Here is a 16,062-nt window from a genome sequence, read left to right on the forward strand (position 1 = left end):
TGCACACACACGTTATTCAACATGTAAACGTGACTACCGATCTTTGGTTTTAGGTTATGACATGTTCGACATGCCTCCCATCATTGACGATGATGTGGATCAGACGAATATCGAAATTCTGCATGACCCGCTGAAGTGTCGGTACGTCGATGCTGTCAATGACTTCCTGAATGGCTGTCTTCAGCTCATCGACGGCTTTGTTATTATTGAGGTACACTTTGTCTTTAACATAGCCCCATAAAAACGAGTCGCATGTGTTTCGATCAGGAGAATACGGCGGCCAATCGAGGACCATGCCAGTGGCCTCTGCATACGCCAGAGCTAGAATGCGGCCCCAGAGTGCTCCTCCAGGACATCATTCTCCTGCTTCAATGGAGTCGGTCTTGGATAATGGGGATGAAATCATCTTCCAAAACCTTCACGCATCGTGCCATCAAGGAATATCGTACTGTTTATTCCGTAAGTTGACATTTCAGATGACACGGTCACCTGTGGAGGGTGAGCAGACTTCTCGAACGCGAAATGCGGGTTCTCAGTTCACCAAAAGCGCCTATGTTACTCATTGACGAACCCAACCAAATGAAAGTGGGTTTCGTTGCTAAACCAACCATATTCATATCGAATTCCTGTCCGTCAATTCTGTAGACAATAATGTTGGCGGAACACAACAGCTGTTCCATGGCCCTGGAGCTTAATGGCTGATGGGTTTGAATGTTGTATGGGGAGTTGAACAACAGTTTGTTACAGTGTCTCCCAGTTGATTCCCCAGTTGTACAGCTCGTCTGATCGACGTCCTTGGGCCGGTTTGAAGCACAGCGCGTGTCGTCTCGATGTTTTCAGAAGTTTCCAACCTTTTTGGAGGACCGACATTTCCAAAACTGTAATCATAAGTACTACCTGTTTTCGCAAACCTGCAAATCAAATTCTTGGTTGTTAGCACCGGTTGTCTTGAGCTTGAGCTCGGTTGCGAACTTCCTTTGAGCCTCAGCTGAGCTGCCGTTGCTTGCACAGTGGCCCGCCACAAGCGCTACAGGCTCAGGCACGCTGTACCGCGACACTGTCACGAGCAAACGCCCCACAATAAGGCGCGTGCGCATCCGCATATTAGTCCCCGCGGCCAACACTACAGTTTGAACGTCTTAACGCAAACCGTTCACAAATCGTTACGATTTTATTCCATATAGTCCAATAATTGTCACGCTGTAACTATGTATTAGGAAGATGAAAATATCAAGGCAACAACACGGAATTTTATCCTAATGCGACTAAGAAAGCCATTCTTGGTGACGAAAAGGGCATTAAAAATTATTTTTCTTATATTCAGAATAGCAGGTATCATACACATTTGAATGTATTGTTCATTTCCATATTTTGTTCTGTGAGAGAATAAAAATAAAATAAACACGCAAACACAATAATATTAGTTGTGCTACTGTTGCTCCTGTTTGACTATGTAAGCTTTGTAAATGAAATATTTTGCTGAACGAAACCTTTTTTTTTTTTTGCTCGTCGTCCATACAAAAATGTAAAGATGCGGCGGAAGATCACTGCAACCATGGTTGAAACGTACAGGTTTTTTCCTTATGACGCGGTGTCATACCTGGTAAGACTTTCATGTCGACTGTCAAGGGGAATGTCATATTAATTCCTAAAGATAGTTTCACTCTGCATGGAATATAATGGTTTCATAGGCACAGTAGCAGGCGTGTCAGTTTAGAACTGTGATGAAACCTAAGGTGCATCCCGACTAATCTAATATCAGTCAAAAAGACTTCTCCCACTATCCTATGCTAAACTACATTTTTTAACGTTAGCCTATTGCACCTTATATCATCAACTCCATTTATCTTATTCCGACACATTTAAATCCCTGAGCAACTCATTTTACAGTTGTGTGAAAAGCAACGGAAGTGATAAATCTTAACTTTTGGTTTACGACAACCATGGTTAATACTTTTATTTACCATATCATCGAATAATTGAATGTTTCACATTGTTCTGTGCAATTCAGACAGTCAGTTTTCTTTTTCAAGCCCTAGCTTTGAGTCCAGGAAGTTCATAACGGAACAGTAGTAAGCCACCACAGTCAAGAAATAGATATGAAATGGGTGGCAGATTTAAGAATCATTGAGAGACATGGAGAAAACGTTTGGATATCGCACTGGGATTGGCTGAAAAATTGAAAATGTAAGTTTCAGGTACAGGACGTAAACAGCAAAGAGTTTAATTGTTGAAGAAAAACAATAGTTGATAGATATTCCTTCGGGTTTCTAGCTGGGTGTCAGTTAATTTTTTATGTTCAATATTTCAAAGAAAGACCTAATCGTCTTCTTTAACACTTCGAGTGAAAATGTAATATGTGTTCGCTTGCTGGACTGCAGACAGCATAAACAGAAATGTCAGACCTGTGGACACCGATGCGACAAAGAATCGGAAATCACAAAAAACTAATTATCTTTTGAATGGAACATAGTACGTCACAACGTATTAAAGGCTTCTGGCCTATCTAAAACACAGGCATTGAATCAGATGCACGCTGAGAAAGGGATAGAAGGAAAGAAAGAATTGTGAATACTCTAGCGACTGTGAAACTCAAGTTAGAAAAGTAAATGAATGCTGAGTAAGAAGATGATGAATACACTGCATGGGATGGAGTACTATAAATAAGAGTGGGACAATAATAACAAAACTCAAATGAAACTCGTATCAAAGTGGTAAAGTATATATACACACGTGAGACATTGTATTAAAAATACCTGCTCGTATAGATCTTCTGGTATGTGTTAGCAAGCAAGGAGCACCCTTGTGCCTCCATCTCTAGCTTCCTGAGATTACCAAGAGATTTGGATGGGCCTTATAGATGATGAGATCCACTTTTGCTTGAAGTGAATAGTCTAATATACCAGACTGTTACTGACGCTCAGCAGTTTTTGGGGAAGATATCGGTGATGGTTGTGAGGATGGCTGACCAAATCGACAAGTGTCAGACTGTCATTTACCGACTGTTTCACCTCTGGCAAAGATTTGTCATCTGAAAAATGACGAGTTGTAGCGTTATTCGCAATCCACCTCTGACTGCTGACTGGGTAAACCAGTTAAAGGGTCAGGGGAAACCCAGTGCATGCCGACACTGGCACTGTCAAGCCTAGTCAAGCAATGTGGTCCTCAAATTGGCCTAACAGTGGTATAGAGACGATTGTACTGCTATCTGTCGTGAATTACGACTTGAGGACTTCGGTACAGAAAAACGATATTTTTGATATTAGTTACTCACCATGGTGCGAGTGGTGCACGACGGGGTGGAAGCCGGACTTGTCTGCGTGGTACTTGACGGTGCGCACGCTGCCGTCCGCCTCCTTGAGCGAGTACTCGCCCGTCACCACGTCTCCGTCGCGGTGCTCCTTCTGGGAGTGGTGGTCCCCTGTGTGCTCGTCAGACACCCCGTACTCGAACTCGTACTTCGGGTGCGCCTGCCAAAGTAAAAGATATTTGAATATTAATTTACCAATCGTCGGCTCTGTCTTACCCGCTTACACGTTCACCGACAACTGTCTTCTTCCTACCAGACCAACAGAGTAGTATGCTACGGCATCATCTGTACATACACAGGACTGCCTGCCATAGACACGTAGCGACCGCCGAAGTCGGGTTACAATTTAGAGTATACAATTACGTTTTTATGTTGTCACTCTTGCTGTATCCTACATAGCCTGTCAAGCATTAATATCAGTGGTACGACCAAACCATTTAAAACGCATGGTACATGGTTTGGTTACTGGGCATTATTACTCTGTACAATCGTACAGGAGTGGAGCCTGATGAAAGCAATGGCACCAAATGGTGACATATTGTCAGAGAGTTATTGTACCAACAAGACGTCTTCTCTCGGCAACACACAAATACAAATAGTTGTCATAATACAGGGTTTATGAAAAAGAATCATCCGATTTGACACATATGAAACTAATAAACATACACAATGAATTTTATTTTTGATGAACAGGAAACTCAAAGTTGTTTTGTTTTTCATACCTTTTCATAGCTGTTCAATATGCCCCCCTTGAGATGCATGCTATTTGTCAATACGGTATTCAAATTGTTCCCACACTGCAGCGAGCATCTCTTGAGTTACAGCGTCCACAGCTGCTAATATGCAATGTCTCAGTTCATTAAGTGCTGTTGTTAACGGAGGCACATAAACAGAGGGTTTTTTTTATAAACTACCACGAGAAATAATCACATACAGCTAGATCTGGTGATCTTGGAGGCCGGTAATGTAAGGTTGGATCATTTGGTCCAGTGCGACCGATCCATCGTTCAGTAATACTTTAATTTAAAAATTTCCGCACTTCCAAATGTCATTGTGCCATCCTGTTGGTAAATCAAGTCGTTAGAATCAATCTCCAATTGTGGGAAAAGAAAGTTCTCAAGCTTATCGAGATATGTGCTTACTGTAACAGTGTTCTCGGTGAAGATAAATGGACCCGTGAAAGTGCATAAAACAAGTTAAATTTTGTCGAGTCCTTCTCATATTGAACAATTTTGTGTGGATGTTGCGTACACCGTATTCTTACATTACGACGGTTCACCTTTCCATGTAAATGGCATATTGCCTCGTCACTAAACACTAAGCGTGGAAGAAAACTGTCATCCTCCATCTTGCCAAGAATGAAATTGCAGATCTCCACACGTCTTTGTTTGTCGCCTTCACGAAGAGCTTGCAGTAGCTGATTTTGTGCGGTATCGTGTGTAAAGGTCGACGCAACACACGCCAGACGGACATCAGGGCCATGTTGAGCTGTCCAGCTGCACCGCCAACGGATTTCTGCTGACTCATTGTGAATGTATGGCAGATGCGTTCGACGTCTGTGTAAGACACTTGGGGGCGGGGCGGCGGTTTGCCTTTAAACAAACGACCTGTTTCTCTGAATTGTTCATGCCATCGTCTAATGCTCTGTGCTGTAGGAGGATCCACACCATAACTTGTACGAAAGTCACGCTGAACAGTTATTACTGACCCGCACTGCGCAAAATGTAGAACACAAAACACTTTCTGTTGTCCCGACACCGTTTTTACTAGAACTGAAATGGGCGCACACTGCTACTACCTAGCGAAAACTATGTAAAACTTGAGAGTTTTCTGTTTCCAACGGTGTAGTGTGGCGCGTATATATCAAATAACAAAGTAGTTATGATTTGTTTTGTAAATCGGATGATTCTTTTTGATACATGCTGTATTACTTGTACCTGTACGTCAAATACTCTGAGAGAAACTATGTACTAAGCTACAGTATTAAGATAAACTGCACATACCTCAATTCCAGCTCGTCTCAAGCCCTATTGTATGTAAATATGCTACTTGGCCGAATGTCCCGAACACGTGTTGCGGTTAGTTCCAAAGGCAATTACGATCCTAATAATACGAACATCATCCTCATGCTATTCTACACCGTTTAGCCGCAAATGAGACTTACGTTTAAGTCGTGTTACATTGAACATGCACGTCCGCATTTATCGTTGTTCATGAGAGGTCGGTGTAAGTTGATTTGGTACGCAACCGACGTTTTAGTTCACCATAAAGCTGTTTGACGTTACTCACTCGGGTCTAGACTAGATCAGTCGAGTAAATGCACTCGATGTTCCTCGAACTACAATGGAATGATCCTTACTTTGCGGGCAGAATTATGGAGGTCCGATCTCAAACTGTTGCCACAGGGTGAGAATTTTCCTGTTGTCTTAATCATTTTCATAAAAACGTGCTTTCAGTTTGCTATGGAACCTTGAGTATTGGTGTGCGGGAGCTATACGCCAGGACCACAAATACCTCAGGGCACATCAAAATACGTGATTCATCTCCTCCTAAAATCTTTATACGCTGTTCCACAAGACAGTTATGATCCTTTTGGTGTTATTGCAAACTGTGTTAGGCATTCATTTTGTGACCAGCAGCTTCTTTGCAATGGCGTTAATAACCAAACCTAATCATAAAGCATCTTGACTGATCATTCCGAACGTTACCTTATGTCCTTTCGTAAAAGGAACAAAAGTTATCTAAAGTAGTGGACAGTGACGTTTCACGAAAGGTTGTTACGAACTTCGTTGGTACCACTTAATTTATTCGCAATTCGAAACCTCTGAGTTCAAACTTCCCTGCCACTTCACAGAAACATCTTATCAGTTGATCTAAGGGCACTTATAATTCCTACGAAGTCTAGGGAGCCTTTATGATCATACTTAGTTCTGTCTCACTTCGTTTCCTCTGTTGACTCGTAAGAATAATAAAAATCCATGATGTTATCACTTTTACCCTCTTTTATAAACTCGTATGCGTAGCATTCAGTGGGATGTCCGGAGAGTTGTAGCTACGTGGGAAACAAAGACCACACTCTTTGGAACTTTAAGAACAGAGTTAAGTGAGACTCTAGTACACTATACGATCAAAAACATCTGGACATCTATTAGTGGACTACAAGATGGGGTGCGTCCACACTTTGCCTTTATAAGGGTTTCAGATCTCCTGGGATCACTTTCAGTGAGATGCCTGAACGTCTGAGGAGGAATGGCAGCCCATTCTTCAGCAAGACTGAAGCCAGGAAAGAGAGTACTGTTAGACACTGGGGTCTGAAGCCCAAGTTCTAACTCATCTCAACTTTAATAAAACGAAATACCTGCAGCCGTCTTTTTGACGTTATTTTATAATATTGCAACTCATTTCGGTGACTCATTACATCATTTTCAGGGCTTAACTGAGGCCTGAAGATGGCGTACTGAGACACCGAAACTGGTTTAAATATAAAAAAATAACATCAAAACGACGGCTGCAGGTGTTTCATTTTATTACGTACCTGATCGGCCGAATCCCACAGACCACCAGTCAGAAGGATCGACATACAAAAGATCCCAAAGGTGTTCCTACAGCTTCAAGTCGGAGCTCTGGGTATGTCTGTTCATTTCAGAAATTTTATTGTCCAAAAACCATTGTCTCAGAAATGCTGCCTTACGACAGGGTGCGTTATGTCGGTGTCCGTTATCACGCTGATACAAAGAATCATCGTCAGCGTACGCAATACATAATGTTGTAACATACATTCATATCCTTCCGTATTTAAAGTTTTCTTGAGGAAAATAAGGGGATCCAATCTTCACAACATAACACCATCTTCTCCAAAGTTCACTGTTGCCACAACATTTCGTGACAGGCAACATTCTCCAGGCATTCGACAAATCCAAACTCTTCCTTCGGATTGCCACAGAGTGTAGCGTGATTCATCAATCCGTATCAGCCATTTCCAGTCACCCACTGTCCAGTGGGGTCGCTCTTTAGTATTGAGTACAGAAATGTGCGGCATATGAAGAGCAGCTCCACCATTTTACCGAATATTTTAACACACCACGCACACTCATTGTTCTAGCTGGACTCTTGGCAGGACTGTGGAACACGCGAGTGTTTTCTTCCACAGATTTCACGCGATTTTTTGCAACCACCCTAGGCAATACTTGACATCTCCGTCCGTTAGTACATAAGGGATGCCTGGTCTTTGTTTAGATGTGGTTTCCACTTCAGAACCATATCACCAAGAGTAGCACAGCTTCAGACGGGTTGAAATGTCCCCGATGGGTTTGTTGCTCTGGTGACGTCCAACGACTAGTTCTCGTTCGAGGTCACTGACCGAGCATTTCTGCTTTTACTGCTTCCCACCTGACAACACAATACCTCCCGCCTCCATTTACAATGGCGGGTCTCCATCTCTTGACATATACCCCTCAATTCCTTATTACGTAAGGGAGTCCGCACACTTTTTATAAGATAGTGTGTTCTGAAACATCTACAAAACCCACGTGGAAATAAGGCCAAGAAAGATAAGACCATGTTGCGAAGGAATTCATAGTACCATCACTGTTATTCAACTTGAAAGTCGAGGACGCACTTAAGAAATTGAAGTAAATTTCGGAGAAATAAAAGTGCCAAGGGTTACAGACGACGTGACGCTTCTGGCTGAATGAAAGGAAAACGGCCCTGTTGAGTGGAATGGGGAGCATACTTAGCACAGAATCATGCATAAGGATACCAACAACAAAGGCGAAGAATCATACTCAACAGAATAAAGACATGCTCATCATGAAAATTGGGAACGACACAGTGATGGAAGAAGTGGGAAGCATTCTCCTATCTGGAAAGTAAGTACATGGCAGAAGTAAACTGAAGGTTAAGAAAGCTTTCTTTAATAAAAGAGCTCTACTGGTATCACATATTGACGTGGAAATTAGGAAATCCAGGTAAGAAAAGGCTAGATACATTTTAAATGCCGCGCTACCATAGAAAGTCAAAATTTAATTAGTCAGTAAAATGTGAACAATCACTAAACAGAATAGATGAGAGAAGAAATCTATGGAAAGACCTATACAAAAAGAAGGTCCAAGTCCAAAAATGAGAACGGCTGTGAAGGAGGGTCTGATTGGGACATTGTTGAGTGGAGGCTGCCTAGACGGTCTCGCCTTCAGACACGACAGGTTATTCTAAAATATTTCTCTTTGCTGATGAAACTAGTTTGTTAGGGAAGGATGATGATTGCAATATAGGTAATACACCAAATAGTGGAGTTCACGGTTATAGAATTATAGAAAATAAATTGGTGCTAATCAAAACAAGACAAACTTTTCACAGTTTTAACACACAACTCAACAAATTTCATTTTTTTTTTTTTTACACAGAGTATATGACTAGTAGGTAAAAAGACGAGGGCTAGTAGAAATCCTTGGGTGAGCAAGATGAACGAGACAGGAGAAATACCCTCAGACTTCAAGAAGAATATAATAATTCCAATCCCAAAGAGAGCAGGTGTTGTCAGATATGAAAATTACCGAACTATCAGTTTAATAAGTCACGGTTGCAAAATACTAACGCGAATTCTTTACAGACGAATGGAAAAACTAGTAGAAGCCGACCTCGGGGAAGATCAGTTGGGATTCTGTAGAAATATTGGAACTCGTGAGGCAATACTGATCCTACGACGTATCTTAGAAGTTAGATTAAGGAAAGGCAAACCTACGTTTCTAGCACTTGTAGACTTAGAGAAAGCTAAGCTTTTGGCAATGTTGAGTGGAATACTCTCTTTCAAATTCTGAAGGTACCAGCGGTAAAATACAGGGAGTGAAAGGCTATTTACAATTTGTACAGAAACCAGATGGTAGTTATAAGAGTCGAGGGACATGAAAGGGAAGCAGTGGTCAGGAAGGGAGTAAGACAGGGTTGTAGTGTCTCCCCGATGTTATTGAATCTGTATATTGAGCAAGCAATGAAGGAAACAAAAGAAAAATTCAGAGTAGGTATTAAAATCCATGGAGAAGAAATAGAAACTTTGAGGTTCGCCGATGACATTGTAATTCTGTCAGAGACAGCAAAGGACTTGGAAGAGCAGTTGAGCGGAATGGATAGTGTCTTGAAAGGAGGATATAAGATGAACATCAACAAAAGCAAAACGAGGATAATGGAATGTAGTCGAATTAAGTCGAGTGATGCTGAGGGAATTAGATTAGGAAATGAGACACTTAAAGTAGTAAATGAGTTTTGCTATTTGGGGAGCAAAATAACTGATGATGGTCGGAGTAGAGAGGATATAAAATGTAGACTGGCAATGGCAAGGAAAGCGTTTCTGAAGAAGAGAAATTTGTTAACATCGAGTATAGATTTAAGTGTCAGGATGTCGTTTATGAAAGTCTTTGTATGGAGTGTAGCCATGTATGGAAGTGAAACATGGACGATAAATAGTTTGGACATGAATAGAACAGAAGCTTACGAAATGTGGTGCTACAGAAGAATGCTGAGGATTAGATGGGTAGATCACATAACTAATGATGAGGCACTGAATAGAATTGTGGAGAAGAGAAGTTTGTGGCACAATTTGACTAGAAGAAGGGATCGATTGGTAGGAGATGTTCTGAGTCATCAAGGTATCACCAATTTAGTATTGGAGGGCAGCGTGGAGGGTAAAAATCGTAGAGGGAGACCAAGAGATGAATACACTAAGCAGATTCTGAAGGATGTAGGTTGCAGTAGTTACTGGGAGATGAAGAAGCTTGCACAGGATAGAGTACCATGGAGAGCCCTATCAAACCAGTCTCAGGACTGAAGACCATAACAACACCAACATATGACTAGTGACTCCATAGGTCCTCAGATATAAAATAAGATGTGACGGAAGCCTATATTCAATATCTTGTTTAAAAACTGAATCTTGCTATATTTACCATTACAACAGTATCTTCATTTCGTGATAATTCGACACGAAAATTAGTCTTCTTTGCGTATTCTCATTCGCTTAAGACATACGGCATTGTATTCTGGGGTAACCGCATTCACAAAGGGTATTTTTGGCACAGAAACTGGCAATTTAAGCAACGTGTGGTAAAAGTTCAAAACCCTCTAGACAACGCTTGTTCAGGAATCTGGAAATTCTGACACTGACCTCTTAATATAAATCTTCCTTAAGGTCATTTGTTGTTAACAATGTGATATTATTCTCAAGAATTATCATTCAGCTAATACTAGGCAGACATCCTACGTGCGTTTGGATCACATTTCCTTGACTCTTGTGCAGAAATGTATACAGTACACTGCTGCATTCATTTTCAGTAAGCTATCACAAGAATTTGAAAATCTTAGCACTGACCCTCGCATTTTCATGTACAAAGTGAAGAATGCACTCATGGCTCAATCCTTATGATCTGCCGGGAAGATTTTTGGAGAAGCTCAAGCAAGTTTCTGTGTTAAATTGTCGATTATGCGATACACTCAGTGACTAATTCGTAAAGGATTAGTGTAGCTTTTGTTTTATTGATGACTAACTTTTCTGATGTACTGACTTTTTCTTCGACTACGGACATTGGTTTTTCAGTTTGGTCCCACGGAACTAGTCGTGTAAATAAAAGAAAATAATAAATTAGTGGAAGATTATAGCACCGAGTAATAGTTAACTCGATGTTGGAGAGAGCGGTTGAAGGGAAAAACAGTAGGTATAAGCAACGCAGATTGTAATGTACGTTTGACGTAGTACGTAGACGGGAAAAAATTAACACAAGACAGAAACAGATAGCGAGCAGCATTAAACCAGTCAAGAGGCAGATGAGTTGAAATGAAAGCTAGGCGATGTCGCTCACCACGTAGTCGTAGGAGTGAGCGCCGACGCTGACGCGATGCGCGGGCCCCACCACAGGCGCCGTCTGGTGCGCGTAGGAGCTGCCGCGCCAGCACAGCGCCTGCTGGCAGCCGACGGCGGCCATCGCAAGCAACAGGGCCACGGATACCTGCGACGACATACAGCCATGTACAGCACACGGGCAACAAATAAGGGCTTCCTCACCTACTCACTGAGCTGGCTGGCCCCATTTCTTTCAAAGTGTTTCTTTCGCTGCAAAGCACTAACTCAGTTTCTCTCACATACTGGGTGAAAGTTACAATCTTTCAGGGACGATGAGGTGGGTAAGTGTATCAGGCGAGGGACCCTGGTCCGAAAACGAGCGAGTCGAAATTAATGTGCGAAAATCTTTCTGATGCCTCTGACAGTGGAATACATGTACCGGTGCTGTTGCTGTTAAGATTAAAAGGTAGGCGACTTTCAGAGGCGGTAATATGGATCAAAACAAGAAAAATACGTCCGGTAAACAAGGGCTCTCAGGAGCATACCTTAAGAACTATGAGCACTTGTCCATCTTCCCTGCTGTGAAATACATCTCTGTTACTGAAGAAGTACCCATAGCTCTTAAGGCACGCATTTTGTAGTCTGTGTTTACTAGTCATTTCTTGTCTTGTTCTAGTCCATACTACCATGTCTGAAAGCTACCTTAAGAACAACAGTTGCGGTACATGTGTTCCACTTTCGCTTATAACTTTCGACTCGGTCGTTTCCGAACCTGTGTCCTTACCTCAAACTGATACGTTTACTCCTTTTCGTCAACACGGATAGTTTGTAACAGTTATTACTGACCTTTTACTTTATCTGAATCTTAGTATAACTGTAATTCGTTTTATCGTTGCATGGGTTTGCTTACTAAATGTAACAGTTTTAATATACAGAATCTGATTGTGTTAGTATTTTATACCAGGCTGGGGTAATGGCACCCAGAAGGAGAACAGGCGTGTACTCCCCATGAAAATGAAGCTGGAAGAGGCTGAAATGTACAGGAAAGCAAGGAATGAAAAGAGGAAACAACAGATTCGAATGAGGGACGAGAATGGGAAATCAGTAAGTGGGTGTATTACTTGCAACCCGGAAAACAAGAAACTGAAAATCAGAAGTAAGGGCGAACCCCAGTGTCATAAGAGGTATCGGATGTTTCCAGCATTTGTGACGATAAGAATTACGATAATCACTGTACTGGTACTTTACTCCTCGTAGGAAAGAGCCCAGTTAGGAGACGTACGTAAAGACAAAAATTGTTCCGCAGGTGTGCTGGGTGCTCTTTGAAATCATGCTGCCTGTATTGGAGAAGACACCTTAAGGCTGTCTTTATGTTGATTGCTTAACCAAGAAATGAAAATTCTAAAAATTGTTCAAATATGCAAATTATATCGATTCAATACTACGCGTTCCCTATTAGAAATTAGCAGATGCTTTAAGTGGCAGTTACTTTCACTCATGTACATTTAATATAATTTTCCCGTCTCGGATGCACAAATCCCCAACAACAGCGGATAATTATCCCATTGGGTGATGGAAATGTTCTCAGTTAAATCCTATTAGCTTTTTTTTAATGTTTAAATGGACTTAGTACGGTAGAAGTAGAAAAACTACCGGAATCTTACATGCAGCTGAAGTTACTTATAATGCACGAGCCAAAATGTTAATTTTGGCTTAGGTGCACACTATTCCCCCATTTTCCTTTAAATTGCGAAAACGACATAGTGACTGCGAACATATTTAACTAAAATAACAGAGTAGGCAGTTACTCTGTTGTTGTTTAAATGATCTAATTCCGACTGATCTTTATTAACCGAAACTCATCGTCTACGACAAATTACGAGGCGAAATTAAATAGCAACACTGGAACTCTGACCCCTTCCTTTCACACGTAATTATTATACCAATGACTCAAATGAAGACTTCTTTTCTTAATGTGACGTTGTAAGTAGGCTGTTTAGGTTTTTATGTTGGTAACGCCACACAGCGCTCTGTATGAAAATCACTGGCTGTGCTGTGTGCAGTCAGTGGCTGGTTGGCATTGTTGTAATACTCGCCATTGTAGCGTTGGGCAGCTGGATGTTAACAGCGCGTAGCGTTGCGCAGTTGGAGGTGAGCCGCCAGCAGTGGTGGATGTGGGGAGAGAGATGGCGGAGTTTTGAAATTTGTAAGACTGGATGTCATGAACTGATATTAAGGTAAATACATTGTGCGTTCTCTATCAAAATTTTTCATTTGCTATCAGTAGTTAGTGCCTTCAGTAGTTTGAATCTTTTATTTAGCTGGCAGCAGTGGCGCTTGCTGTATTGCAGTAGTTCGAGTAACGAAGATTTTTCTGAGGTAAGTGATTTGTGAAACGTATAGGTTAATGTTAGTCAGGGCCATTCTTTTGTAGGGATTTTTGAAAGTCAGATTGCGTTGCGCTAAAAATATTGTGTGTCAGTTTAAGCATAGTCATGTATAATTGTTCAAAGGGGACGTTTCAACGTCTGTGACATTCTTGAATAATAACCGTTATACCTTAGACCACAAAACCAAAGATATGGATTCGATTCCAAATTCTAACTTCACGTTGGTTACTCATAAATATTGACACCTGGAGACGATATCATTGCGAATCAAACAACATATAAAATCAACATAAAAGTGCTCAAAGATGTAACTGTCATTCATTTGCCGATTTACTATGTGACATAAGAGCACAGAATGCGGTCAACAGCAAGCTCACGGCTTAAGCATCAGCTACTGCTCAATACAGATTCAGGGATCATTGGTTTTAAAAGCAAAAGCTACTCTGCAAAATGTCTGCGCCATTTGTAGAGTGTTTTATGACAGGGTCCCGTCAGCACAGCGTTCTTAACTCTCATCAAACAAATACATTACCACGTTTTGGCAAAAGTTGTCTTCAGAAATCAGAATGTATCACCAACACATAATACTCGGTGCTTACATGTGTCACTGACTATCTCTAGCTGTGAATGACTACCCACAAAATTGTTAATGTTATTTGTGTTATTCGCCTACCCAATAAGTTTCACTTAGTTTTGAAACGTGACCAATAGACAGCACTTTTACAGCATCAATGTGTCCATCTTATTCATGACGCTCATCATGATTTTTTTTTTTTACAATTGTGTTCAAGTGTCACAATAAAAACATTGCACTGCGCACAACCTGTCCTGCGCATATGGTCTGAGATGTCATCAGAACTGTTTGCAGGAAGAATGTAGTGGGTGTAGAGCGAAGCGTTCGGTTATGGTTGTGGAAGGTGATAGGGAGGCACTGAGTGTGTGTGTGTGTGTGTGTGTGTGTGTGTGTGTGTGTGTGTGTGTGTGTGCGCACACACTCTTGCTTATGGTAGGTTATGAATCAATAAGAACGTTGTCCCTCTGCTATCGCTTTTTAGTCATATTTTGTTTTATTTTTATTTGTGGCCTCCTGCATGAAATAGTCTTCCTGTAGAACAAACATTCTCTTTCTTTCTTTTTTTTCTTTGTTGTAGTAAAAGATTTCCATGACTGTTTTAATCCCTGTGTGGAGGTGATTTTCTTTTATTAGGAGTTCTGCATATATGGAGTGGGTACTTTCGCTCTTCAGTGGCCTTTTATGTCCTTTGTACCCGACATTAAAATTTCTTGCAGTTTTCCCAGTAAATTTAGAGTAGCAGCTCATATATTACTGAACGATACCATGTTCAGTATACAACAGAACAGGTAATGTGCAATGAATTTAAATGTGACCTATCAACTGGAAGTCAGAACTATGTGCATCTAGAACCTACAGAAGAACACATCAATGCGTCAAAAGGACATAAAAAATGAATGAAAATGTGAAAAAGGCGCTGCCATATATTTGTAACTAGTTAAATAACTTAAATGTACCGCCAAGACTAACAAAATAACATGCTCACGCCAGCGTGTGACATTGGTGATATATCGTCCCATCAGGCGACCTGTCACCCCGGTGTCTCACGCTCGACTCTACCAGCTATGGTACCAGCAGTACTCGATTAGCCAGGAGCAATGAACGGCTGAGAATAAAATTTTGTGTGACCCTTCAGCGAGAGAGCTTTCTAAACTAATAATTTGTGATTAGTTTAGCGTCAAATCATTTTATGCGATCTGCCGTTGTTCTCAAGTAAATGACTTCCAACATAAAAGTTCAGTATATTAAAATAGTAGCCTATGGCGTTTAAAACAGGAAAAGCAGTATCGCCAGATGAATGAGAGCATGAGTAGGTGCCACACCTCAAAGCGAGAAACGTAATTCTCACCGCCGTCGTGAACGTGTTACATTATTTTCTTCATATTATAGAGCACTGATGATGCCTTGCATGAATAGGTGAAACATGTATGTTGGCCACGAATAAAATATTCAAGTGCAAAACAAGGATTTTTTCTTGTCTTTATGATAAAGCACAACTAAACATTACACACTTCCGCGTTAGTTGTGCATCTCTAAAAGCTATTCTGAAGCTCGTTCCCTTGATAAAATCTAGACAGGCTACCAAGGCTTCCTCGGACATCCAAAGGAATCAGCCTCTAATCCCAGTAGATCGGTCTCTTACCTGAGCACGAGACATTGCTGTAATGGTGTGAATCGTTGTGTTGCTAGCGATCGACTACTTCTCTACTGCCTGAGTTTCCCCTTTTATACAAGACAGAGACCCAGACTTCCGCTTTTTATCGTTTTGTTGATCCCCGCGAGGTGTTACATGTGTGTTAATGACGAAGAACAAGCAGACACAGAGTAGCACTTGCTAAGAAAGCGGCCTGTAGCCACATTCCTCAAACCTTTTTACTGTCCGAAGGCGCCAACAATGGGTAACTTGCTTGGAGGAAGGTTTTTAGTTAAACGTGAGGCAGACAATTAAGACCGCTCGAGG

The 16,062-nt window shown here is 41.3% G+C and overlaps 1 protein-coding gene across 1 annotated transcript in view; it reads right to left on the bottom strand.

The window, feature by feature from the left end:
* The window catches only part of LOC126285154 (cuticle protein 18.6-like), a 72,084-nt gene extending 56,291 nt beyond the window's left edge, over positions 1-15,793 (bottom strand). The window contains exons 1-3 of the mRNA XM_049984466.1: positions 15,745-15,793; positions 11,158-11,304; positions 3,275-3,470 (exon numbers count right to left, since the gene is read on the bottom strand). Coding sequence (XP_049840423.1) covers positions 3,275-3,470; positions 11,158-11,304; positions 15,745-15,759 — 358 coding nt within the window. The 5' untranslated portion in view covers positions 15,760-15,793. The remainder of the gene's footprint in view (positions 1-3,274; positions 3,471-11,157; positions 11,305-15,744) is intronic.
* Positions 15,794-16,062: the final 269 nt, after the last annotated feature.

This window comes from Schistocerca gregaria, chromosome 8 (assembly GCF_023897955.1).
Source record: "Schistocerca gregaria isolate iqSchGreg1 chromosome 8, iqSchGreg1.2, whole genome shotgun sequence".
In the NCBI taxonomy this organism is placed as follows: Eukaryota; Metazoa; Arthropoda; class Insecta; order Orthoptera; family Acrididae; genus Schistocerca; species Schistocerca gregaria.